Here is a 26,982-nt window from a genome sequence, read left to right on the forward strand (position 1 = left end):
ATTGGGAAACTCTAGGATGAATATGTTCTGCTTTGAGAAGACCCCACAGAGGAAAATTGCTAGCACCTGGGGACAGTGTGGTTTGTACAAAGAGGACAGAGCCCCAGGGTCCGGAAGCTCCAAGGCTTTCTCAAGTAAGAGTAGGATGAGGCCAGGGATAAGTCCCAGGGGGGTGCCAAGGTTGGAGCTAAGCATGACATGATCTGATCAGGAGCTTGTGTAAATCTCAAGAGGATAAGAAAGTCTTCCCGGACAGAGGCCTCCATGGCTAGTGCAGTCAGGGAAGAGAAACTTGAGCTGGGCGTTGGATGGAACTGGAATGGGCAGGGCATTGTGGGTAGGAGAAACAGAGGGTGTGTAAGGTGTGTTTGGGACACAAGAAGGGACTAGGTTGCGAAGAGGAAGCCAGAAACGTGTGACTGAGGTTGGATGTCAGGCCACAAGGTGAACTTGACTGTGAGGGCTCCAAAGAGCCTAAAGTGCAGGCTCACCTCAGACAGGAGAGAAGACTGACTGACTGCCTCCCGCCCATCTTCTTCCAGCGTGCCCAGCCTGGAACCCCAGGAGAAGGCCTCGGTCCAGTTCAGCATCACCCCTTCCAAGAGTGGCCCAAGACAGCTGCAAGTGGACCTCGTCAGCTCCCACTTCCCGGATGTCAAGGGCTTTGTGGTTATCCACGTGGCCACAGCCAAGTGAGGGAATCCTCTGGCATCCGAGAGGGACGGGTGTGGCCGCCAGTTCCCCTCCTGTCTACCTCTCTGTGTCCCTCCTGGGGGGAAGCCAGGAGGGCCAGGTCAGCCCTGCTTCAGCCTCTGCCCTACTTTGTAAACTCAGGTGAGTCTTTTTCCTTCATGGACCTCAGTTTCCCCTTCTGTAAAACGAGGTATTGGAGACACAATGGGTGATGGAAGAACCTTGACCACCTTCATCTTCTCATCATGCTGTTATCTGGAAGCTGGCCCTGCTGGTCCACCTTGGCCTACACTTGGATTCTCCCTGCTTTTCTCCCAGCTCTCTGAATGCCCTGGTCACATGCAGGCCCAAGAATCCTGCCTCAGGCCCGATAGAAAACCTAGATGTGTGAGAGTTTGTACCTAAACAGGTGCCTGAAAAGCAATCCAGTGTTTGCCATAAGAGACTTCCCTCCATGGAGACACTAACTCAGGATCTGAGAGGCTGATGCTGCTTGTTGTGGCTGGAGAAGATAAGGGAGAGACCTTCCCAGAGGATCGCCTCCCCATAAAATCTACAGCCTCGAATCTGGCCTGGCTGTGGCCGCCCAGGAGCCGCCAGCCCAGTGACATCCAGTGTTTGCTGCTGACCTTGGAACGAAGTGCAGTGGCGCCTGGGCAGGACATTCCCAGTGGCTCACCTAAGCTGTACAGCTCATGTGCATTGAGCTGGAACATTCCCAGACCCCAGGCCGAGAGCCGGTGTGGACATCAGCCAGGCCCTGAGGCTGACTGTGCTGTCTGAGGAGCTCCTGTCTGCAGCCCTTCTGGAGTGGCACAGGACTTCAAAGCCATCATGGCAGCTAAACACTCTGCAGAACAACAGAGCAGGCTCATCTGCAGAGAGACACCGCCTGGATACAAATCCGAGTGAGAATCAGTTATGCAGTGGGTTTTGGCTCAACGCAGGTCGGGAAACACAGGGCTACGGCCACCGTTGCTCCCATGCACAACATGGAGATAGGATTCAGGGAACTGGATGAGTAGAGGCGCCTAACGGGTCAGGGCTGCCCGGCCCCAGGACAGCCCCTTTCCAAACCTAGGTTGTTGGTGCTGATGCTGATCAGGAAGCAACTGGACAGACAGGGCAGTCATTTCCTGCTGTTTTGGTCAGGACAAGGCACGGGGCAAGTGAGGAGAGAGCTGACATCAACAGGAAGTCACATATCACTCCGAGCAAATGGCGGGGGGTCCATCCAGCAAGGAGGCCCCACCTGGCAGCCCCTGGGGGTCCCCAGATGCAACTGCCCTACTCTTGCAGGCCCTGTCCGCACCCTGGAGGAAGCTGGTTTTGAGATGGAGTTTAGGGCATGGAATGTTGAGGAATGATTGAGGCCTGGATGGCAGAAAGGAATAGGCAGTGGGAGAATTCGAGCAACCATACAAACTCAGGGACAGCCTCTGTCAAGGGCATGGACAGCTCCAGTGCAGAAAGGACTCCCAGGCTGGGTGTGTTTGTGTTGGGGAGAAGGAAGCAGATAAAAATGATAAGAGCCACCTGCCAGGGAAACTCTACTTCCAGTTCAACTCGCTTGCCCTTGGAGCCTCTCAGCAGCACCAAGACAGAGCTTCCAACTGACCCCACAGCATCTGCTGAAACAGCCCATGGGAGAACTCTAGCAGGGCATGGAGCAGGTGGGGGAACTGAGAGAAGACAGCTCAGAGGCCCCAAGGGGCAAGGTGAATGGGTACTTGGTTTGGGAAACTAGGTCGGGATTAACTGTCATTTGGAGGGCACCACCTTGACAAATGCAGGACAAGTAGCTCAAGGTCAAAGAAAGCTTTGGGTTGGCAGGTCATAGGTGACCCAGAAGGATGCCAGCAGCAGGGTGTGACCAAGGCCCAGGTCATGTGCTTCCATTGGGTCCCCTTTAGTCCTTTAGATACCATCTGCACCTGGCAGAAGGAGGCTGAGGACCCTGAGCTGGGTTAAGGATCTGGGAAATCCCTCACTAGAGGGCACCCCAAGCCTTTAGATAAAACAGAGGTTAGCTGTCAGGGACCAATCAGCGCCAGCATCAGGCTTGGCAGGCCCTGAGATTCCTGCTGCGTGACTCAGCCACCATGGACAGGGCACACTCCAGTGACTGCAAATGTGTCACACTAAAACTTGACTCGCCTTTGGCCAACCCCACTGTAGAACAAAATGTTGATTCAAACATCTGCTCCAGAACTGAATGCCAACCCCACACTGCACCCTAGCCCAGGATCAAGCCCAAAGTTGGGCCAAGGTCAAGCTCTGAGCAGATCCCAAACTGAAAAGATAAGATTCTTGCTTGTGATCCAGATAGAACCCTCCGAGCTTGACTGGGACATGAATGTGGTGCTACCATGAGCCCTAACCCTGGTCTCTTTCTGGCTCCCATCACAGCTGACTCCTGACTTAACTCTGGTCTTAAACCAAGCTCTTACTCCCCATGGAATCCTGATCCAGCCCCTAGACAGTCCTAATCCTAGACAGAGTCCTCATCTCAAACCAGGCTAAGTCCTCAGTCCAGACTGACCTTCTGGTCCTGACCACTGACCTCAGGCCCCAGTGAGGCCTCAGCTTTGGATTTGGATTTCCCAGGAGCATCTGAGTGCCTTGCCCCCCCTCCTCCCACCTGTCTTCTGTGAGAAGGCTGCACAGGGGATCTTGAGGGATGAGCTGGTTCTTAGACCCTCTCAGCTCTGTCATTCTCTGAGAACTCGCACTCTCACCCCGTTCCTCGGGGCCCTCTCCCCACATGCTGCATGTTCAGTCTGCTTGCACACAATTGCTATAAGGGCCAGGAGCCCCCCTAAGCACCTGGTCCAGAACAGGAGGACACCTTCTACATTCCCAGGGAAAGAGACATTTCTTCAGGCAAAGACAGTCCATGAGTCCACCAAGAGAGGTTTCCCTATGTGGCTGCAGACGCCTTGTTCTTCCAGAGAAGGCCAACTTCCTGTCTTCCTCCAGCCCACCATTCCCAGGTTACATTTGCTGGATGCTGGTTCAGGGATGGATTGAGGGAGCAGGATGTTGATTAAGGAGTGGCCTGAGAATCAATAGCTGTGGCAAGGAGGGGAGGGGAAGGCAGGAGGGGCAGGTTTCTCCCCAGGTCCCCATTGCCTGCGTTCTATTCTGCTCCAGCACCAAGAACAGCACAGTGGTGTAGTCAGCTCAACCACACCCATGCCAGCTAGTGGAGATGGGTGGTCAGTCCCAACATTTAAAAAGGTATAAAGAGTAAGATAAGGAGCAAGAGTACAGGAATTCTTGAACAAACCCTATATCAAAGTGAGTTGGAATTGCCTAAAAAAAATAATGGTGAGGGCTACCTCTCCCCAAATTGTGGAGTTAGGGTAGCCCTCCTCTGGATGGGGGATCTGAGGAAGTGATGTTTGCAATGACATTGTAACAATAAAAGCAATGATTATGGTCTAACCTCTAGTGTGCTTGCTACAGGCCAGGAACTATCCCAAGGGCTGTATGTGTATGAATTTGTTCAGTCTTTATAACAGCTCAGTTACATAGGTGCTGTTATGCTCTCCTCTTTCCAAAGGAGGGCACTAAGGCACAGAGAGGCTCAGCCACCTGCACACATTGCACAACACTGGAACAGAGCAGCTGGTATGTGCCCTGAGCCTGCCTGGTGGAGACACACTCCCAGCAATGTGCTCACTGCCCATGAGGAGGTAGCTGCACCAAGGTCTGGGGGGGGGAACCTGCACCAGAGAACATGGGCATCCAGCATGGGGCTCTCTCAGGAACCCTTATGGCCCAGCTCTAGTACTGCAGCCATTTAGGGAGCAAACCAGCGAATGGAAGATCTTATTGTCTCTCTATAATTTTGACTTTCAAATAAATAAATAAATCTTTAATGGTCCTTGCAAGCACTGGGATCCCATATGGGCACCGATTTATGTTCCAGCTGCTCCACTTCCCTTCTAGATTACTGCTTGTGGCCTGGAAAAGCAGTAGAAGACAGCCCAAAGCCTTGGGACCCTGCACCCATGTGGGAGACCAAAAAAGAGCTCCTGGCTCTTGCCTTCAGAACGACTCAGCTCCAACCATTGCAACCATTTGGGGAGTGAACCAGCAGATGGCAGATCTTTATCTCTCTTCTCCATAAATCTAATCTGCCTTTCCAGTAAAAATAAATGCATCTCTTATGGGTTTTTTTCTTGTTAAATCTTTTAAAAAGAAAGGGGGAAAAGCATTTTTTTAAAATGTAGCCAAGGCAAAGAACAAAGAGAAAAGACTTTCTCTACTGGATATCAAGGTTCATCATGAACTGTAGCAATTAATATGCTAAAGTATAGGGGCCAGCATTGTCACATAGCAGGTTAAGCTACTGCCTGCAATACCGGCATCCCGTATGAGTGCCGATTCAAGGCCTGGCTGCTCAATTTCTGATCCTGCTTCCTGCTAATTCCTCTGGGAAAGCAGCAGACGATGGCACCCATGTTGGAGACCGAGGTAAAGTCCCAGGCTCCGGGCTTGGACCTGGCCCAGCACTGGCCTTTGTGGCCTTTTGGAGTCTAAAACATCCGATGAAAGATCTCTCCCCTTTTTTCTCTCTCTCCTCCCATCTCTAACTTTACCTTTCAAATAAATAAATAAATTATATATGTATAAATTATATATAATTTACATGTATATATATAATTAAAGTATTGACAGGAGAATAAGGCCAGCAGAACGAAACTGAGGTGAGAATCAGGCCTCTGTGTGGCTTTTGATTTCTAGTCGAGGCAGCGCTGAGAAGCCATGGTAAAGGAAGATACTTTTCAGTAAAGGATGATGAAACAACTGAGTTTTCACAGACTCTGCCTGCATGTCATCACGTTACTTCCAAGTGCATGACAAATGGGAAACTGAAAAGTCAGTCAATGAAGATAACATAAAGGAAATGTTTGCTTGGAGCAGGAAAGATTTCTTTCTCCCTTTCTTCTTCTTCTTCTTTTTAAGATTTTTAATTTATGTTTATGGCAAAGTCAGATATACAGAGAGGAGAAGAGATAGAGAGGAGGATCTTCCGTCTGATGATTCACTCCCCAAGTGATCGCAATGGCCGATGCTGTGCTAATCCGGAGCCAGGAGCCAGGAACCTCTTCCAGGTCTCCCACGCGAGTGCAGGATCCCAAGCATTGGGCCGTCCTGGACTGCTTTCCCAGGCCACAAACAGGGAGCTGCATGGGAAGCGGGACTGCCAGAATTAAAACCGGCGCCCATATGGGATTCCGGGGCGTTCAAGGTGAAGACTTCAGCCACTAGGCCACGCTGCCGGGCCCGTTCTTCTTTTTAATGGACATTTATTTTTATTGGAACAGCAGATTTATAGAGAGAACAAGAGACACAGAGAGAGATCTTCTGTCCACTGGTTCACTCCCCAAGTAGTTGCTACAGCTGCAGCTGAGCCGAGCTGAAGCCAAGAGCCAGGAATTTCTTCAAGGTCTCCCATGTGGATGCAGGGTCCCAAAACTTTGGACCATCCTCTACTGCTTTCCCAGGCCACATTAGGAGCTGGATGGCAAGTCGAGTAGCCAGAACATGAACCAGTGCCCATGTAGTATCCCAGCACTTAGAGGAGGAGGATTGATTAGCTAATTGAGCCATTGCACTCAGCCTGGGAAAGATCTCTTAAACAGAACTTGGGGGCCCGGCACGACAGCATAGTGGTTAAAGTCCTCTCCTTGAACGCGCCAGGATCCCATAGGGGTGCTGATTCTAATCCCAGCAGCTCCACTTCCCAACCAGCTTCCTGCCTGTGGCCTGGGAAAGCAGTCAAGGATGGTCCAAAAGCCTTGGGACCCTGCACCCGCATGGGAGACCTGGAAGAAGCTCCTGGCTCCTGGCTTTGGATTGGCTCAGTTCCAACCATTGCAGCCACTTGGGGAGTGAACCATCAGATGGAAGATCTTCCTCTCTGTCTCTCCTCCTCTCTGTATATCTGACTTTGTAATAAAAATAAAGAAATCTTAAAAAAAAAAAAACACATGATAAAGCACTAACCATGAAGGAGAATATTAATAAATATTAATAAATGGAACTCCACTCATTCCTTTCATCAAACACAGCTACCAGAAAGTCAAGGAGCCAGTGCACAAAGTTAGAGGGGATACTCAGAACACAGGAAATCAAGGTTTCTATCCAGAGGGTGCCCACACATCAGCCAGGCACAGCCAGCCAGCCACAGCCAGCCAGCCACACACGGATAAGAGACACATGGTGGTCCTCATGCCCTGAGTAGCATCACTGGGACACGAACTGGTGCCCACATAGGATCCCAGTGCCCATATGGGATCCTGGTGCTTATAAGGCCAGGATTTAACCATTAGGCCATCACACCAGGCCCAACCCCATGGTGCCCTTAAAGCTGCCAGAACACTGACAAAAGTGACCGAGAATGCCACTTCACCAGAACTCTGGGAACTAACTACAGGCTGACGACAAACTGAGGAGTGTTTACTTTTCCCAGAAAAACACTGCTGTGGACAGCAGGTGCTGTGCAGGGGTGCACACCTGCACCCGTCCTCCACTCTCCACCTCCATGGCCGCCATGCCTGCCCCGGGTTGACTCTGCCTTCCTGCTTTTCTCCCTCATCTCATTCAATCCACCTGTGAAAGCTGTTGTTCTAGCAAAAGACACCCAGAATCCAGTGGTCTTTCAACACTATTGGCAAATCCATCCTGCTCCATGTTAAAAGAGATTCGTCTATTTATTTCAAAGGCAAAGTTACAGAGAAGAAAAGACAAAGTATCCATCCACGGCCAGAAAAGGCAAGATGGGAGGGCAGTGTGGGGGTGGGGACACGCTCTAAGACAGGAAACCTACATGGAAAGGATTTCTGTCCCATATCCACTGCAGTTAGAAGCAGAATTTGTGGTGCCTGGGGGCGGGGTCCAGTGACCTGGGGTTTCCAGCAAGTTTTAACATACACCCAGGAATGTTGAATTTGTTTTGTTTTGCTATTTTATTTAAAAGGCAGAGAAAAAAAATATTCCATCTACCCATTCACTCCCAAAATGCCTGCAACAGCCAGGAGTAGGCTGGGTCAAAAGCCAGGAGCCAGGAATTTCATCTAGGTCTCCCACGTGGGTAGCAGGAACCCAATCATTGGAGGCACCCACCCCAGGTGTGCATTAGCAGGACTGTCACTCAGCAGGCATGCTGATATGGGATGCTGGCATCCCTAGCCCTAGCGATGCCAGCCACTACTACCTCCTGGAGTGGTTTTTATTGTTGTAGATGGTGGTGATGGATTGCCTGCAGCTGTTCACTAATCAACATCTCTTATTTCTCTTCTCCTCCATTCCCTGCCCTCCCCGGCCCATCCCCCCAGTTCTTTCAATTAAATGTAGAGCAGCTTAGGATTTGTCTATCAGAAGCCTCCTTGCCTGTCTGCCTTGTGCTCCTGCCCCACCCCTTTCTGCCCTAAGCAGTTAGCAGGTCCTTCCAAGACCTAAGCCATGTTGCTCCTAGGCTCAGGCGCCCCCACTGCGGGCAGCCCACCACACTCAGAGAACAAATGCCCTTCACCGGCTATTCTGGCTCCATCTCCCATCACTGTCTTTCTTGCTCCTTCACAGCCAGGGTAGCTGTATTGCCCCAAGTGTGTAGTAAGATAATAGACACAGTCACTTCTAAAGCGGGCAGTGTAAGGTAAGGAAAGAGTCACTGTCCCAAGGGATTGGAATCAGGGTGGGCAAGCTAGTGAAAAATAACCAGGACTCCATGAAATGGAGGAAGTGCAGCTTGGAGGAGTGCCTGCTTCCCCTGGGATGGAGACAAAGAGCTAAGGAAGCACACACCACCCTGCCCAGGTTGCCAGCACGAGGGTAAGTCCAACAGGTGCCAGAGAGCCAGGGGTGGGGGCTGGCTGGAAACCCACCCTGCAGGATATCAGGTTAAGTCATGCAGCAGGCCGGATCTCCCAGCAGCTCCCTGGAATGAAACCACCTTGTAAGGGTGCCACAGGGAGCTCATGGGTGCTGTTAGCCACTCTGCACTACAAAAGCAATCTTGTGAGGCAGCCTGCGGAAGCCTGCAGGAAGAACATAGCGGAACCAGTCTCAGTCTCTCCCAGCTACATCTCTTTAGCACCCTCCACTGGCAAACCTTTGCATCGCACCATCTGGTAAACAACATTGCCAGCCCACTCAGAAGGGTGTGATTGATGGGCACCAAACCCTGACCTAGCTGATGTTCTGTAAAACAAAGGGTGCTCCCACCCCAAGCCTCTGTCGTCACTGTCTAGGATGCTAGCTTCAATTCCCAACCACACCTGTCTGGTGGGCTCCCTTACATCCTGCAGGGTTCTGCTCACATTGCTCTTGATCCCCGGGGGCCTCTCCTGACCACCCTAAGTATGTGGACTTGCGGTCACAGCACATCCCAGTGGCTTCTCCCGGATCCTCTTGTTCTCCACAAAAATGAATGTCATCTGATATTGTTTATTCTTCATCTGAATTCCCCTCCAAGAATGTGAGTTCACCAGGAAAAGGGAGTTTGTCTGTTTTGCTCACTCTTGGGTGCCCAGCAGACTGGAACAGGGCCTAGTGCACAGTAGGTTTCAGTAAACACAGACTTGGTGGCTGGCTGAATTGTAGTAAATAAGGCGAGGACACGAAGAGCAGGGAAAGCAGAGTCTCCTCCTCATGTGAACTTCCTGGAGACTCTTCCCCAGGAGGCGTTTGGCTTTGTTTTGTTTACATGTTGACAGGAGCTGTGTATACAGGCAGAAGTGTGTACCTACCAGAAGTGTGTGGTTCCCTGAGCTTGGACACCAACCCAGCCCACCCAGACAACCAGCACCCAGGTCAAACGCAGAACATCGGCAGCCGGATGCTCCCTTGCAGGGTCATCACTGTCCCTTAGAAGCATTTTAGATGTCTCCCAGACGGCTATGCGTTACTGTAGCTCTTCCATATTCTTCTGTGTATCAGAATCTGTTGTGTAAAAACATGACCGTTTTTCCATTTTACTACAGATGGAGATTTAGATAGCTTCCAATTTGAGGCTGCTATGAATAGAGCTGTCAGGTATGTTCGTGCAGCTGTCTTTTTGCAAGCAGGTGTGTCTGTCACGAAAACACCCAGGAGCGGACCAGAATTTAGCTTCACCAGTCATCCCAGAGATACAGTCTCTGATGTCAGCTAACATTCCCTGACACATGGCTCAGTACGAGGTGTTCTGGAAATGGCCCTGTGTGTAGTCTAGAAGGGGGAAAAATTGGCAAATAAAGTGTATTACCTCCTCCTAAGAAAATACACCTCACAAAACACTGTAAAAGAACAAGCTCTCTTTTAAATTAGAATTGAAAGGCTCAAGATCCCGGCAGCTCCACTTCCCTTCCAGCTCCCTGCTTGTGGTCTGGGAAAGCAGTTGAGGACGGCCCAAAACCTTGGGATTCTGCACCCATGTGGGAGACCTGAAGAAGCTCCTGGCTCCTGGCTTCACATCAGTGCAACAGCCGCCGTTGCAGTCACTTGGGGAGTGAATCATTGGACAGATCTTCCTCTCTGTCTCCCCTCCTCTCTGTATATTTGACTTTCTAATAAAAACAAAATAAATCTTAAAAAAAAAAAAAAAAAAAGAAGTGGAGCTGGGACACCAACCCAGGGACTCCAGTATGTGATATGGACATCTCAAGAGGAGATATAACATTTATCAACTGAGTCAGTTATCAAATTTAGTAAGATGGAACAATGTAGCTCGGCTGTGATGGACAGGCACCAATATGCATGGCTGATACCGGGGATGCGATTACACAATTGGAGGCCCATTTAGCAGAACAACTAACATTTTAAATGAAATCCTCCTCTTTCTCAGTGACTGTCCTTTTATGAATTTGTACACGTGTGAAGATCTAGCCATGCAACAAGGGACACGCCCTGGCTTTTCCCTGCTCTTACATCAAGTGTAGTTAAACACTCATGAACCCAACGCTTGCACACGCTCTGTCCCTTTCCAGCTCACAGAGCAATGCTACCCCCTGGTGGACTCAGGTTTTTTAAAGCACAGTCCTTATTTCACCATTTTAAATCTTAAATGTACTCAATTTTTCAGACACGGCAATATAGTTCCATAGTTCAATACTCAAAAGGTTTAAAATGAGATTCAATGAAAACCCTCCCTTCCATTCCTGGCCTCCTCATGAGGGTCCCTTCCCCGCCAGCAAAACAAATTGCCTGATTATTTACATACGGTGTTCCAGAGGTATTTTATTCATGCACCTGGCTTCTGTGAGTGACAATTTCTTTGCAGCTCCTGCCTTTACATCAAGAATGTAGCTCCTAACAGCTTAGAAAATGCAAAAGGAACAATATTTCCATACAAAGCACTCATTTCTGTCTGGTTTGAAGTCATGAGAAATCAGAGATGATGTGGATTCTCCAGCTGGGAGGGCTACGTTTTGCTACACCCACTGGTAGTCACTGTGGAGAGCCAGGCAGCAGCGTGGGAAACGGCCAATCCAAGCTGTCTGTAGCGACATCACTCAGGAGAGGGAACAGAGAGCTTAAAAATAAAAACAATTCCCTCCTTTAAAATAGAAAGAACACAATGGCATGACAATGAGGTGCCATTTTTCAGCTGTCACACCAGAAAACTGTATTTCTCCTTAATGACAGTCATCAGTTCTGAGTAGCAAGCTGGGGCAAGGATAGCTACAAGTGACAGGGGATAATGGGGTAATTGACTCAAGCCTTCAGGATAATTCATTAACTTTTTGCTCATTGAAGTGCTTATATTCCTTGACTCAGACATTCCATCTTAATTAAATATAGAATAATCTTCATGCAAAAATATGTTCCTCATATTATGTTAGGGAAATAACGAAGCTAAATGTCCCACTACAGAGGAAGAGTTAAGTAAAGACTTAATGAGATACTAATATCACCATGGTGTTGGTGAACATTTGGGGAATATTTTTGTTATTCAAAGAAATAGAACAAAGTGAGATTACAAAACCCAGCAAGTAGATTGCCTTACTCCATTTTCTGTTGCTGTAAGAGAACAGAGGCTGGCATCTTGCTGGAAGTTGCTAGAAGTTCTGGGAAGGTCCAAGAGCATGGCACCAGGGTAGGCCTTGAGCTGCTTCAGTAAAAACAGGCAGGCCCATGAGGAGACGGGACAACAACCCACTACCCTGGGCAAGGCACAAATCCCCTTCAATGGCCTCCTAAGACCCTGAAATACCCACCACCTGTCCACACGGCCCTGTGACGCACCAAGTGTCAACATGGAAGCAGCAAGGGACAACCCACAGTCAAGCCACAGCAGACAAAAGGCAAGCGTTCAGCACGTGCAGTATTGAGCCTCTGACCATTTTCTTCCTACCTTCTGTGGATTTTTTTTTTTTTTTAGGATTTTCTTCTTATTTATTTGAAAGACAGAATTACAAGGAAGGTAGGAGATAAGATAATTTCCATCCATTGTTTCACTTCTCAGACGGCTACAACTGGCCACATCAATGGAGCGTCCCTCTCCTGTGTGGGTACACGGGGCCATCTTCCACTGCTTTCCAAGGAGCATCAGCAGGAAACTGGGTGAGAAGTAGAGAAACCAAGACGCAACCTGGAATCCATATGGGATGGCAGCATCACAAGCAGAGGCCCAACCTACTATCCCACAATGCCAGCCCCGTCTGTGGAAGTTTTTAAGAAACAAGTCATGGCACAGCGGGTTTCAAAACCACTCGGGTAGCCACCCATCCTGTATCAGAGTGTTGGTTTGAGTCCCAACTACTCTGACCGTTCTGACCAAGCTTCCTGCTAATGCACATGGGAAAGCAGTGGAGGATGGCCCAAATACTTAAGCCCCAGATGGAATATCCCCCTTTACCTCAGATACAAGAAGGAAACAATATGGAAATAATAGTCTTACCCACTTTTCCATAGCCCTTGAACCTTTTCACCCTAATTAACTATGTAAAGATTGTCAAAAATATAATAAAAACAAAACAAAACAGGGCCCGGCGGCGTGGCCTAGCGGCTAAAGTCCTCACCTTGAACGCCCCGAGATCCCATATGGGCGCCGGTTCTAATCCCGGCGGCTCCACTTCCCATCCAGCTCCCTGCTTGTGGCCTGGGAAAGCAGTGGAGGACGGCCCAACGCATTGGGACACTACACCCGTGTGGGAGACCTGGAAGAGGTTCCTGGTTCCTGGCTTTGGATTGGCGTGCACCGGCCCGTTGCGGCTCACTTCGGGAGTGAATCATCGGATGGAAGATCTTCCTCTCTGCCTCTCCTCCTCTCTGTGTATCTGACTTTGTAATAAAAATAATAAATCTTTAAAACAAAACAAAACAAAAACAAAAACAAAAAAAACAGATGCCCCACTTCCCTTCCAGCTCTCTGCTTATGGTTTGGAAAATCAGTGGAGCAAGACCCAAAGCCTTGGAACCCTGCATACATGTGGGAGATCCAAAAGAAACTCCTGATCAGCCCAGCTCTGGTCATTACAACCATTTGGGGTGAGCTAGAGAATAGAATATCTTTCTCTGCCTCTCCTCCTCTCTGTAAATCTAATCTACTTTTCCAATAAAGGTAAACCTGTTAAATAACCCAGTGCAATGGCTCAGTGGCTAAGTCCTCACCTTGCATGCACTGGGATCCAATATAGGAACCAGTTTATGTCCCAGCTGCTCCACTTCCCATTCAGCTCCCTGCTTGTGGCCTGGAAAAGCAGTAGAGGATGGCCCAAAGTCTTGGGACCCTGCACCCAGCAGATCTATGTAGGAGGACAATGTGACCCTAGAAGGTCAGCGAGCACAGCATTACAGTTGATTGGATAATATTTGCATGAGACCAACCAAATAGTTACCTTTTGTATACCTGATTGGATATCATTTGTATGAGAACAGTTGAGTGCACAGCATGTGTATGAGAACACTTGGTAGAATATACAAAACAAAAGGAGTTCCAAACAAAAGTATAGACAGTTGATGGGTTTTGTTGATAAGCTCAATACTTCCTCCCTTATCCCATATGACCCTCAGTGTATAAAGTCTGATGCCACTAATAAACTTCGGCTTTGACCATCAGTCAGAGTCCACGCATGTTATTATTGGCTCCGTTCACCAAGTCCATCGCTGCGGGACAGCAACAAGATCGGGAGGATCCTGGCTCCTGATCAGCTCAGCTCCAGCCATTGTGGCCACTTGAGTGAACCAGTAGATGGAAGATCTTTCTCTCTAAATCTTCCTTTCCAATAAAAATAAACAAATCTTAAAAAGATGAGCAGTTGTTGTTAGCCATGGCTCAGCCAGCCATGCAATCATAAGGACACAGAATGCTAACATTGCTAACCTGTAACATCCAGCAAGCTCAGGAACTCAAAGCTTTCCATTTCCATGGATTTGAGGTTTATAAACTACATGGTTTACAGATACTCTATCCTATCCATAAGTTTCTCTACATTCTTCCATGCATTTTTTTAAAGATTTATTTATTTTATTACAGTCAGATATACAGAGAGGAGGAGAGACAGAGAGGAAGATCTTCCATCTGATGATTCACTCCCCAAGTGAGCCACAACGGGCCAATGCGCGCCAATCCAAAGCCAGGAACCTGGAACCTCTTCCAGGTCTCCCATGCGGGTGCAGTGTCCCAATGCATTGGGCCGTCCTCAACTGCTTTCCCAGGCCACAAGCAGGGAGCTGGATGGGAAGCGGAGCTGCTGGGATTAGAACCGGCGCCCATATGGGATCCCAGGGCGTTCAAGGCGAGGACTTTAGCCACTAGGCCACGCCGCCGGGCCCATGCACATTTTTTAAAAAGATTATTTTTATTGGAAAGTATGATATATAGAGGAGGAGACAGAGAGGAAAATCTTCCATCCTCTGATTCACTCCTGGAGCAGCCAGATCCTGAGGCTCTGGGGCCATTCTCTACTGCTTTCCCAGGCCACAGCAGGGAGCTGGATGGGGAGTGGGGCTGCAGGGATTAGAATCGGCACCCATATGGAATCCCAGTGCGTTTGAAGGCAGGACTTTAGCCATATTTACCTCATTTCCCATTCACTGCTGTGCTTTGTGTCAGAATACATCATCAAATTCAAGATTCACCATGTTTTCTCCTAACTGTTGCTCCACTTTGAGTTAATGAGTCAAAAGCAGAGACCAACTCAGTCCTTTTGCACATGGCTTTCCTCTTGTCCCTTATAACACCCTAGAAGAGGCACGATCTTACCGACTTTTCATTGTTGTTGACTGGACACACATGCAAGGAACTTATTCTGTAACTTGATCCCCTCCTCTGGTCTATAGACCTATCTTTACAGCCAAGTCAGTTATGATCACTCTGCAGAAGTGCAAGATTCCAGATCATGCTTTCCAGACTGGGCTATTTGGGATCTGGTCCTTGGTAGTTAGTAACTTGAGGATCAGCCTAGCTCAGACCAAATTTACATCAACTATACTGGATCTGTACACCACTGCTGTCTTAACAATCCTGCACCTTCCAACCCACAAACACCTACTCAGGTTTTCTTACGGGAATTCTAAGCATACATCTTTTAATCTGTTTGATTCCTGGATTTTAGAATCCTTGTGTTTTGAACTTTGGATTTTTGATATGTAGATATTCTCTGGCATCTTGTTTACCCCAACTGCAATCTTCTTTGCGGATTCTGTGTGCTCTTCCATCTTATAACTCTGCTGAATAAATTCAATGGCATTAGCAGCACTCCCTGGAGCTTCTAAAAAAACATTTGCAGTTTTATCTCTTCCTTTCCAATTCAAATCCCTCTTCTTTCTTTGTCCTTAATGCTAACAGAAGTTCCAGGGTAATGTTGATACCAATATCCCTGTAAAACCAAGAATCCTCTTGTTCCTAATCTTAAAAACATTTTCAGTCTTCCACTACAATATGAAATATTCCATTGATTCTCTATTGAATCACCTTTAAATTGCCAGTAGTACACCTTCAGTCTTTTCATTAACATCTCCTTTGCCTTTCAACTTTTCTATACATTTGAAGATTAACATAGGAAATAAAAAAATATAGGTGTGATTACTACTTATCAACTAAACAAAGGTTTGAGATGGGAGAAAATTCTGGAGATCCCACAACCTAAAAGTTGCATTAGGGAATGTGCATGCCTGACCCCAGGATAAAGTTGTACCAAAACTGTCATTCTCCACATAGGATTTGCTTCATATTTTACTAGACAAAAAATGTAACAGGACATATTGATGAATGAATGCCTTTCCAAATGAACAAATCAACCCATACTCCTTACCAACAATCATGAGTATTTCAACAAACTCGTTTTGATGAGTCAAATGTTTTATTGCAGTTCAATTTTATAATTCTATTCTATGAGGCTGTATATCAGATGCAAATGTGTAATAAAATATTTTATAGGGAAGCAGCTAAGGTTTGGGCAATTTTCTCAAGGCAAACCCTTTTTGACTCTTAAGCACCCAATATATCAAAGACTTCTAAAAACAAATAGATACATCAGGTGCGTTTACTAGGAGTTTATTATAAACCAGTTTCATAGGCCACAAGGAAATAAAAGGACTATATACAGCCTTACAGGAAACAAGCAGGAAGCTGAGGAAGGCCAAGATGAGTCTAGGGCCTTGGTGGGTGCATTCCCGGGGGAGGGGGCCCTGTAAGGGAAACCAGACAATCCGGTGAGACTCCGCGAACAACAGCATAACAAACAAACAGGTCTGCGGTAACACGGCCCTGAGGAATCGGGCCCACGCTTCTGTGGATCTACTTCCATAACTCTGTGGCCAAGGATCAAAGAAGGCCTGAAGTAAGAGTAAGAAGTTTAGTCAGTGCCTGATCTGCAATTCAAATCCCCAGCCCTGTCCCCAGCCTCCCACACCCTAAAACTATCAAGTAACCAGGAGGAACATGATGGGTCTACTAACTAGGGAAATCTCTGGCTGACTCCATTCCCGAGCCTATAAACACACAAATGGAAAATCCATCCTAGAGATGCAGGGGCCACCAAGCTGGGCCATGAGTTACCTTAGAGGGCACTATAGAGCTTGGTGGGAAGAGTACTGAGCTGGGAGTCAGAATGCTGAACTCTCTATGGGTCCATTCTGTCATTCACACAAAGGCTCATCAACAGGAAGACATAATAAATACTACAGCAAACCCATATTATCAAGCCTCAGGGCATTAGACAACCATGTAACCTTTGTTGAGGACTTCCAGCATGCATATTTCAGTATGCTAAAGAAACTACCTTTGACCCTGAGAGGTACCCAGGGTGCTAAGGCCAATTTAAGAACTACTGTCTCTTATTTCCATTGCTTTCTAGGGACAAAACTGTCTAAGAACCCATCTGCCCGGGCTTATGGCCCAAAAATCCCATCTCTCTCCCACTTTCCATCCCACTAGACTCTGGGGAAGGCAGCCAAAATCACTGGTGCAGGCACTTACCTCGCATCCCTGGAGGAGGGGGCCGCATCCCTGGAGGGGGCATGCCCATCGGAGTGCCTCGTCCAGGGGGAATTCCCATTGGGGGACCCATAGGAGGCCTCATACCAGGAGGTGGGCCCATCATGCCTGCAGGAGAAAGGGCCCAAGAATATTGCTCAAGTGAAAAGGTAGCAAGAAACAGACAAAGCCACCCACAAAGTTGAGACAGATGGATCACTCCAACCACTCCTAGCAAACTAGCACACTAGCCAAAGAGCTGGGGCTCTCGGCAGCCCTCCTTGGTTAGCTCCACGGTCAGTCCACCAGGCTGGATCTCAGAGTAATCCTGCTGAATTCCACAAGCTCCTCATCAGTTTCAGCCACAGGAGTGTCTCATCATGAATCCAGCTAAGCCACCTCACGCCAGCTAAAAACTACGCACGCCATGGACTCTTTACCTGGAGGAGGTGCCCCTCGGCCCATAGGTGGGGGAGGCCCAGCACGGCCCGGCGGGTACTGGGTTGGAGCTCCTGCAATGCTGGCTGTTGCAGCTGCGGCTGCTGCTGCGACTGTGCCTCTTCCTTGAGGAGTCATCACCTGAGAGGACATGGGACAGCAGTCAGGCAGAACACGTGTTTCCCACCTTCCTTCCCACCTTGGGCAAGAAAACAGCAGACACTAAGCCCTTCAGAGCAAGAACTCAGAGCATCCGGTTCCTATACAAACCCACGCAAGTCAGTCAAAAGATCAAGCTTGAATGCCCAAAAACCATTTTCTAAGGCCTGGATTTAAGGATGTCCAACTTGGAGCCATCACTGTGGGACAATGGGTTCAGCCACCATCTGCCATCACATAAGCCTCTCCACTTGGTCCAGCTCCCCACTTACATGCCTAACACAGCTCAAGAGTTTGGGACCCTGGCACTCAGAAGTGGAGACCAGGATGAAGTTCCTGGTTTTGCCCTGGCCTAACCGTGATTGCTGTGGTCAATTGAGGAGTAAACCAGAGATACAAAGATCTCTCTCCTTGCTCTCACTCCACCCTTCCCCAGGCTAATGCTACCTTTCAAATAAATAAATCTTTAAAAAAAAAAAAAGTGGGGAAAAACATCCAACTTAAGGCATCTTCATTTCCAAAAGTGACTAAGTAAGAATATATTTCAAATGTCAGGGAAATATTTTGCTCACATACATTTGGCTGAAATACCTTTTGTACATATCTTTTAACAGCATCCACTTACAGTGGCAAGCTGTCCCTTTCACTTGACTCTGCGGTCACAGCAAAATATTGACAGCTGAAAATCACGTACTCTGGACTTCCCAAACCAGGATCCTTCCCTCGATCCTACATTTTAGCCCACAGAAGCTGGTGACTTTCTCCCAATTTCTCACCTGCTGAGATGGCCCACCAACCCCACGAACTGGGCCGGCAAGTCCTGCAGGCGCCTGAGGCATGGGAACGCCAGCTGGGATTCCTCGGCCAGCTGCCCTGCCAATCCCTGGGCCCCCTGCAGCTCCAGCAAGGGGTACTCGGGCAATGCCAGTCTGAAAAATAAAACCACAGGCTAAGTGTAAACCGCTCAGTGGCCTAGAAATTAGAAGAGCACTTTTCACTGCAGTTCCTCAGAGACACAGGCGTCAGGACAGCAAAGCTACTCACTTCTATGCATTAACTCTGTACTTCCTCCATTCATTATCTGTCACTCTTACAGCAGGCTTGAACCTAACTTGCCACAATTCAACCATCTAAATGTATTCTTCAGAGGGCCAGAATTCCTTTTAGAAGGGTTCAGCAGTCAAGATAATTGATTAGGCATCAAAGCAACATGAAATTTATTCCCACCTCCTTTAATTATCTGCTGAGTGACAGTGAACAATTAACCTCATAATTGTTTCCTCACCAGCAAACAAAGGGAATATTTTACAACTGACTGTGCCCATAAAATTTATAATAAGGGCCCGGCGCAGTGGCATAGCAGCTGAAGTCCTCGCCTTGAACACACCAGGATCCCATATGGGCGCCGGTTCTAATCCAGGCACTTCCACTTCCCATCCAGTTCCCTGCTTGTGGCCTGGGAAAGCAGTTGAGGACAGCCCGAAGCCTTGGGACCCTGCACCCACGTGGGAGACCTGGAAGAGCTCCTGGCTCCTGGGTTCAGATTGGTTCAGCTCCAGCTGCTGCGGCCACTTGAGGAGTGATTCATCGGACAGAAGATCTTCCTCTCTGTCTCTCCTCCTCTCTGTATATCTGACTTTGCAATAAAAACAAATCTTTAAAAAAGTTCATAATGAGTCATGTAACAGTCAACTCTACTATAACTAAAGTTATTTCTTTGAGCAAAAAAACGGAGTAATATCCATTATAAGAATTTACAATTGGACAAAGCTGTAATATATCTTTAAAAAAAAAAAGCAACCAGAATGAGCTATACTTTCACATGTCAAAGAGCATACCTTAAGTCATTAAAGTCTTACAAAGCAGTATTAGGGCCTGGGTGTTTCGGCATAACAAGTTAAGTGACTACTTGGAACACCAATATTCCATACCAGAGACCCGACAGAATCAGGCTCACGAGGGCCCAAAGCCTTGGCACTCTGCACCTGTGTGGGAAACCCAAAAGAATCTCCTGGCTCCTGGCTTTAGATGGGCTCAGCTCTAACCACTGGACTGACCCAGTGGATGGAAGATTTCTGTCTTGCCTTCTCTTTGTAAATTTGATCTGCCTAGTAAAAATAAATCCTTAAAAAAAAAAAAAAAAACTAGCTCAGAGTAGGCCTCCTGCATACAAATCTGCCCGCTCCAACTTACATCCTTGGGAGGAGGCCCCTCCACTGTCATGGAGACCAGGTTCTCTCCTCGCAGCAGCACCAGACCTAGGACCCGCTTCTCTTCCCTTTCAGCTTGTTTGGAGTTCTTCGGCCTAACAACAGGTTTAGAGACACAAAAGCAAGGGTGAGAAGATGAGTGAAGTTCAGGTGCACTTGCCTGGGGCCTCTAAGACTTCATTATGTCATGTCAAAAAAATGGTACATAAACTTTCCCCTACAATAGCCTCTCTGGGAACGAACACATAAGCCTATGGGCAGTTCTCCAACTGTTTTCTATCAAGCTTGAAACGCAATCGCACAGGAGCCGTGAAGCCTCATCTTCAGTCTTGACCACCCTGTACCTTCCCTTAAACTTAAGGTCTCCCCAGCATAAGGAGGCAGCTCAACAACGACCCCTTATGGGCCGCATCCCACCCACTGCATTACATGCAGTCTTTCTAGTACCAGTTCACCCTCACAGGCCTCCATAATTCTGATCCTCACTTCAGACCAGTAACAGAAGCAATTAAGAAAAAGAAATTTCACTCACATGGAAACTGTTATTGCACGTCTTTTCTTCAAAAGCACAGAGCCCCTCCCCCCAAGCTGAAGTAAAATGAACAAAATATATAAACTTAAACTAGAAAAAGGTGACTGTAACAGAATAGGAGTCAGGGGATGAAACAAGCCAAAGCCAAGATCCTAAAAATAAGACAAAATATTCTGATTTCAAGAAACAACTGAGAGATTTCATTTCAATACGTTTACCAGTTTTCCATGAAAGCATATTTATACTTTTTCATTTTCAAAATAAGTATGCACTGTTATTCCTTTTTAAGAAAAACCCATTTCAGTATTTTTTTCTCAGAAACTTTCCTGTATTTCTAAAAAATATTTTCCAGTACATTTCTACTATTAGAACATCTACTTCATTTAAAAAAAAAAAAAGAAGAGATTAGTTTGGAAAACTGCGCACAGATCTGCTGACCCCTTCAAGGAACAGCTGACACTCCAGCATCCCTACCACAGACCTGACCTCAGGCCACAAGACACCAGTAGCCTGAATAAATTCATAGCTGGTGACAGTGTCACGGGGACAGAGCATATAACAAAATAGCTGGCTGACCATGGTTGTCACCTAACCTCTGGAGGCCTGGATGTCTTCAACATAAAGCCGGACAAAGAGACCACATCGTTATCAGAGCTTAAAATCTCTTAATTCTTCAGTGTCCGCAGTTATTCCAATTACGGAATCACAGTAAAGCAGAAGTATCTCCAATTGTTTCCATGAACGGCAACAAAAAGCACTGGCCCCAACCCCCATGGGGAGCTGAGCACTTACCCCGAAGAGGGTCAGCAGCTTCTTAAAGCAGTGTCAGAGAGCCATTAGGCTACAGCTTTACAAACAGGCCCTGAGGCCAGAAAACCAAGCTCTCCCCCCTCACACACCTGTGGGGAGAACATGAGAGCCCTTTACCCCAGGACCCCGGGGCGCACCCAAAGTTGGAGAAGTAAAGCCGAGCAGCACTTCTCACGGCTTGCGCCTGGCTAGCTCTGGAGAGCAAGGCTTGCTGGATTAAGGCGGGGGCTAGCGGGGGACTCACTGTCCCCACTGAAGTCTGCCCTCTACAGCAGGAGAGCAAAGAACCAACCAGAACTCGGCCCACCTGCCCAGGCCCTGCCTCCCCTCCACCACTTCCCCACTCAGATGGTACTCACTTGATCTTGCGGAACTCATCACAGTCGCAGAGGATCAGATTCATGTGCTTGTCAAAAGCCTTGAAGGTGCCGATGAAGATGCGGCCGTCCTGCAGGATGCACCTCATCCTGTAGTCGATGTGTTGCAGCATCTTGCTGCTCTTGCCCACCGTCTGCAACATGCCACCAGGAGTGTGAGCTGCAGCTCTGGGGCTGCACACCCCTGGCCCGCACGAACAGCACCCACAAGGCCTTTCTTGACTGACTGGATTTCCAGCTCTGTCTTCTACTCACAATACTTTCTGGGGAATTCTCCCATGCCACCAGGATTTCAGACCTGACCCTTCCCCGTAACCTGGTCCTTTCCCTTCACCTAAAATTGGCTTATCCCCTATGATTGCCTGTGTTTATATTGTGTCAGTTGCAGCTGCACCTTCAACTAGGTCAAATCCACTCACTAGAGTTTAGCAATCTGCCATTGTGCAGGTGTGACTCAAGTGCTGTGGAACATCCAAATACCATCACAAATGATACAGGTAAAGCTGAAACGGGACTGACACCAAGTCCCCACCACCCCACCCACTAACAAGCCTGTTACCAGAAAGGAGCTGAGCAGCCCCGAGGTGACAGGTGATAAGGATGGAGTCTGGAAACCAAGCAGCCCACAGTGGGCCTCCCAGACCACCTGGCTCAGGTAACTGCAGCAACACCATCATGTGAAAGGACAGGTGCTCTTGAAGGTTTCCAGAAACAAATCACGGGGCACTGGATCTCTATTACCTGCTTCCCTGGAGTCTGACCCATGGGGTCAGCTCTAATTCATCCTGATCTTTCAGCCTCTAACACCCAGTGGGTGCTCACCACGTGCGGGACACGGTGATAATCGCTCAGTTAAACCACAAAACTGAGAGCTTTGTCATTCTTATTGTACAGACAAGGCCACCCCCACGCTGGATAAAGGTTTATTCATTTGCCCCGTGTCACAGCCGGCAAACAACCTGTCTGAATTCAGTGCCTGTTCTGGGCAATTCTTAACAGGCAATATCTCACTCGTTTCTGTCAATTTCTGCCACCCTGGCTAAAATCCTTTAAGGCCACGTCTCCCCAGCAACGAGGACACAGCGATATGCAAGTCCCTTGGGGAAACACGGTCGTCTTGTACCCCACCCCATCCTTCCTTTTCCCTCCTGCTACCCTGCACTGCCTTGGCTCTTGGAATTCTCGGGAGGTTAAAACATTCCTCCCGCGTTCGCCGGGAAAATTTGGGATCCATCAGCCCGGCTCAGGAGCCATTTCCCAGGTAAAGTGCTCTGGCCCCGCCCCCCGCCGGTACTTCAGCCGGAGGTTGAGTTACTACAGCGGAGGTCGAGTGACCACACCGCTCTACATCCCGAACCCCAAAACAAAGCGCGCTTGGGGGTCTGGGGAAAGATGGGCCCTCCTCTTGGTGGTGGGGTCCCGGCGCCTCGTTCAGCCAGACATTCGAGAGCGTGCAAACATGCCGGACAAACGAATCGAACTCTTCTTCATCCTTAGGCCCCCCCCTCCTCCCAAGCACGAGACTCAGCAAGGCCCTCCAGGAACCGCCCTCAAATCCTGCCACCTCTTCCAGCAACTCCAACGCTCATCTCCCTTTAGCAAGTCGGCGTATTTGCTTTAACACTCCCTGGTCTTCCCGAGGTTGTAGCACCTGCTCCGAAAACTCCCAACCTAAACCAACTCCGCCAAAGTTTACTCAGAACTTATTGAGTCCCAGGCACTACCGCTATAGCGGCGTCGAGTCGCGGTTCTGCCCGTGTCCCGCCCAAGTGACCCAGCCTCCGTCGCCCGGTTCTGTTTTCCTCCCTTCGTCCCCCAAGTCTGCGTTCTTCCCCCGTCCGGAATCAGCGGCGGCGGCTCGCGGCCTTCACAGCCCTAAGCGGACCCAACCCCAAGTTCCTCCTGCATCAAACGCTACAACAAACTCCACAACAGACTCGGAAGCCCTCGAGCCAGCGACCTTCGCCTCCTCACCATGGTGGCGGTTCAGATGGCTCCGATTCGCGCAGGATTCACTTCCACGGAGGCCTAGACGCCCGGTTCCAACCCGGTTCCCGCCGTTGCTGGCGGAAGTGCGGCCTTCAGTAAAATGCGGCCGGGTCGAGAGCTACTTCCGGTCTCGGCTCCCTGCCCTTGGGTTCCGGTTCCAGGCCGGAGTTTTTCTGTTCCGCGCAGAGGCGGGGCTTGGAACACGGCGTTCACATCCGGTTTTGACCCTGTTCTGGGATTCTCGCTGAGCACTTCGCTAATTTTTTTTTTTTAAAGATTTTATTATTATTGGAAAGTCGGATATACAGAGAGGAGGAGAGACAGAGAGGAAGATCTTCCATCCGATGTTTCACTCCCCAAGTGAGCCGCAACGGCCGATGCGCGCCGATCCGAAGCCGGGAACCAGGAACCTCTTCCAGGTCTCCCACGCGGGTGCAGTGTCCCAATGCATTGGGCCATCCTCAACTGCTTTCCCAGGCCACAAGCAGGGAGCTGGATGGGAAGTGGAGCTGCCGGGATTAGAACCGGCGCCCATATGGGATCCCGGGGCGTTCAAGGCGAGGACTTTAGCCGCTAGACCACGCCGCCGGGCCCGCACTTCGCTAATTTAATGGCGCAGCTGCCTGCCACGCTCTTCCCTACTGCCCGCCCCCGCTCACCTCCCATCACCTTGTTGGAGCACTGTCCTGTGCAGCCATTACCCTTGCTTTTCCTTGTGGTCTTGCCGCAGAACCTGCTTAAAGCTGCTGGCCATCCCTTCCCCGCCTCCTGCGTTATGCCGTGTGCGTGTGGCTCAGGCCCTGCTTCCTTCAAGACTTGATTAAACAGCATTTTTCCCAAAGAAGACTGGACATCCCCTTTAAAACTGCAACTACCCTCCTCACCCTTGCCTCTGCTTTTTCTAAACACTATGCCATATATTTTGTTATTGTACTATCCTCTGCCTATTACAGTGTAAATTCCATGAGGGAATGGGTTCTTGCACAGGGTTTCATTACGAAATTAACTAGAACACTGCTCTACCCAAAATAGGGACTCAAAAAAAAAAAAATCTTTGTTGAATCAGTAAATGAATCTCATTAGGTCTCATGATTTTTTTTTTTCAGCAGTTCAGCCCCCAAATGTTCCTAGTGGGAACTAGGACTTCAATCCAGGTCTCTCACATGGGAGATCTTACCCATGTGTCCTCAGCTTACTGCTCACTTATTGCCAGTTCTCCCTCCCTGCCTATGTAAAACATCTCCCAGTTTTCTAACTCCTTGTCCATATCCCAGGACGCCCAGGGCTTCACTTCTTACACTAAGAAGGGACACAGACTCGTCCACACTCCATACACACCCGCGATGGCTTAGATTTGATTCCCTGGAGAGAAGATGAGATGAGAATGAAGGGCCCATTGTTGTGGAATGAGGGCGGCACTGGCTACAGGAAGCTCATTTGCAAGTTTTCAGCAGAGTCCAGTGGGGCACCTGCACATCTGCAGGACCCTTGCGGTTGTCCCAGCTGAGTCCTGGGGTGCCCTGTGAGTCTGGGGTACCCTGCTCAAATCTTCCGTGTGATTCCTGCACCTACACAGCTTCCCCCAAGTGCATCCCTCTTAAACTTCCCATTGGGAAGCTGCATAGCCAGCACCTGCAGCTCCCCTGGCTGAGCGCCCAGCCCTTGGCCCACACAGGAGCACACCTCTCTCTACAAGATGCAGTGTTTTCTCTTTAGCAGCTGGGATCTTGGTCTGCACAAAGGTGTGTGGGACAAATGCCACAGTGTCTTTCTCAACACCCCCTTGCAGATTCTCCCTGAAACTTCTGACACAAAAGCCTTGCCCACACCCTCCCTACAAAGAGCTCCCCGAGGGTGCCATCTTGGGCCCGCACATTCCTTTGTCCATTGTCACCAACAGTCCCTGTACACATGACGAGCCTCCCCCGGGTCTGCCACAGAACAAGTGCTTGGTGCTAACTTATTGCTAAAGTCTCGCCCACAATCCTGCACACACGAGCTGCTCCCTTTTGTGCTCCTCTTGTGTTCTGGAGGTTGATTCAGTGCAGCTGCCCACACTCATGCACTCACACTCTGTGCCCATCTGAATGTGTCCTGGGAGCCTGATAAAGGCCAACATGCCTCTGCAGCTTCTCTCACACCCCCATGCGTACATATGTCCTGAGAGCTCACTGTCCAAGTTTCACCCATGATCGTTGAGCAGACAGGGCTTCTGCCCAGCACAGGTCCTCTGGTGTCTGAGATCTGACTTCTACCTGAGGCTTCAGCCACGCTCTGTACTCACACAGCTTCTCTCACAAGTGTGCATGATGGTGATGAGCAAGCCACACCACACACAGATGGCTTCTCCAGCAAGTGTGTGTTATGGGGTCTGAACAGAACTAACCCAGCCTCTCGCACACACAGGGCTTCCCCCGGAAGAGGGGTTGGGGTGTGTAATGACATCTGATTTGGGGCTGGCGTCTGGCTCACACTCTGCAAAGACTGCTCCAAGCCTCAAGGTTTCAGATTCATCCATCTACCTGGCTGCATGGGCTTCCCCTTCCAGGCTGAATGTGACTCTGTTTCTACCACCAGGTTGCCTTCTCTGGGGCTGGAGAAGGCTCTCAGTGCCTCTCTCTCCCCTGCGCTCACACACAAGGGTTCCAGGCCACCTGCTTGTTTGATCTAACAGCTGCAGTCAGCATCCTGCTGCTTCTGATACTCTGAGCTCAAATATCAAGGATGGAAGGGATTTTCTTCCCCCAGGGAAGACCTGAATCATCCGCTGGCTGTGGGAACTGCCAACAGGAGGTAGCCTGAGAGCACGAGGAGCAAGGGTAGGTCTCTGGCTTTGGTTCTGAAGAAAGAAGCTGCCAGTTATAGAAGCCCTAACTGGGGCTATTGAGCCACTGGGCTTGGGAAGCAGAGGGTCTTACTGCCACACCTGGAATCGATACTATGTCTACTAGACAATGTTTTTCACCAGAAACTTTCAAGTAGACACTAGTCTAGAAACAGCTTCTATTCTCATTAGCCTTTTCTTCCTTCTAAAACCATCTAAGGGGCCAGTATGGCAGTACAAAAGGTTAAGCCACCACTTATGATGCCAGATGTTCATTTTTAAAAAATCCTTTAAAGATTAAATACACCTTTTAAAAATCTTCTAAAGATAAAATTAAATAAATATTTAAAAATATTTTTAAAAATGAAAATAAAATATTTTTAAAAATCTTTCAAAGATTTATTAATTTTCATTGGAAAGGCAGATTTACGGAGAGAAGGAGAGACAGACAGGAAGATCTTCTGTCCTCAAGTGGCTGCTACAGCTGGGCTGAGCCCATCTGAAGCCAGAAGCTTCTTCCAGGTCTCCCACAAGGA

General features: G+C 48.8%; 2 protein-coding genes across 4 annotated transcripts in view; one reads left to right on the forward strand and one right to left on the reverse strand.

Annotated features, from left to right (window-relative positions):
• Positions 1-1,901, forward strand: part of TGM6 (transglutaminase 6) — a 32,999-nt gene extending 31,098 nt beyond the window's left edge. The window contains exon 13 of the mRNA XM_058679552.1: positions 543-1,901. Within this exon, the coding sequence (XP_058535535.1) occupies positions 543-696 (154 nt within the window). The 3' untranslated portion in view covers positions 697-1,901. The remainder of the gene's footprint in view (positions 1-542) is intronic.
• A 14,269-nt stretch (positions 1,902-16,170) lies between these two features.
• Positions 16,171-23,718, reverse strand: SNRPB (small nuclear ribonucleoprotein polypeptides B and B1). Of its 3 annotated transcripts, none has more exons than XM_004585678.4 (7): positions 23,608-23,718; positions 21,616-21,767; positions 19,898-20,009; positions 18,481-18,633; positions 17,548-17,686; positions 17,111-17,236; positions 16,171-16,320 (listed from the first exon to the last, which is right to left on the reverse strand). In XM_004585678.4, exons 1-7 carry the CDS (start codon positions 23,608-23,610, stop codon positions 16,283-16,285), a joined length of 723 nt encoding a protein of 240 aa, XP_004585735.1. In that variant the 5' UTR covers positions 23,611-23,718; the 3' UTR covers positions 16,171-16,282. The 3 variants fall into 3 exon arrangements, with proteins under 3 accessions (XP_004585735.1, XP_004585736.1, XP_036353002.1); XM_004585679.4 differs by having other exon boundaries at positions 16,171-16,467; XM_036497109.2 differs by lacking the exon at positions 23,608-23,718 and having other exon boundaries at positions 21,616-21,776.
• Between the last annotated feature and the right edge of the window lie 3,264 nt (positions 23,719-26,982).

Source organism: Ochotona princeps, chromosome 22 (assembly GCF_030435755.1).
Source record: "Ochotona princeps isolate mOchPri1 chromosome 22, mOchPri1.hap1, whole genome shotgun sequence".
NCBI lineage: Eukaryota > Metazoa > Chordata > Mammalia > Lagomorpha > Ochotonidae > Ochotona > Ochotona princeps.

Excerpts from the sequence above, each read along its gene's own strand:
- SNRPB (XM_036497109.2), bottom strand. The coding sequence starts at position 21,776 with ATGTTGCAGACGGTGGGCAAGAGCAGCAAGATGCTGCAACACATCGAC. Across the intron at positions 20,010-21,615 it reads GATGAGTTCCGCAAGATCAA|GCCGAAGAACTCCAAACAAG; the intron begins GTGAGTACCATC and ends ACCTGTTGTTAG. Across the intron at positions 17,687-18,480 it reads TTGGTGGGCCATCTCAGCAG|GTGATGACTCCTCAAGGAAG; the intron begins GTGAGAAATTGG and ends ATGTCCTCTCAG.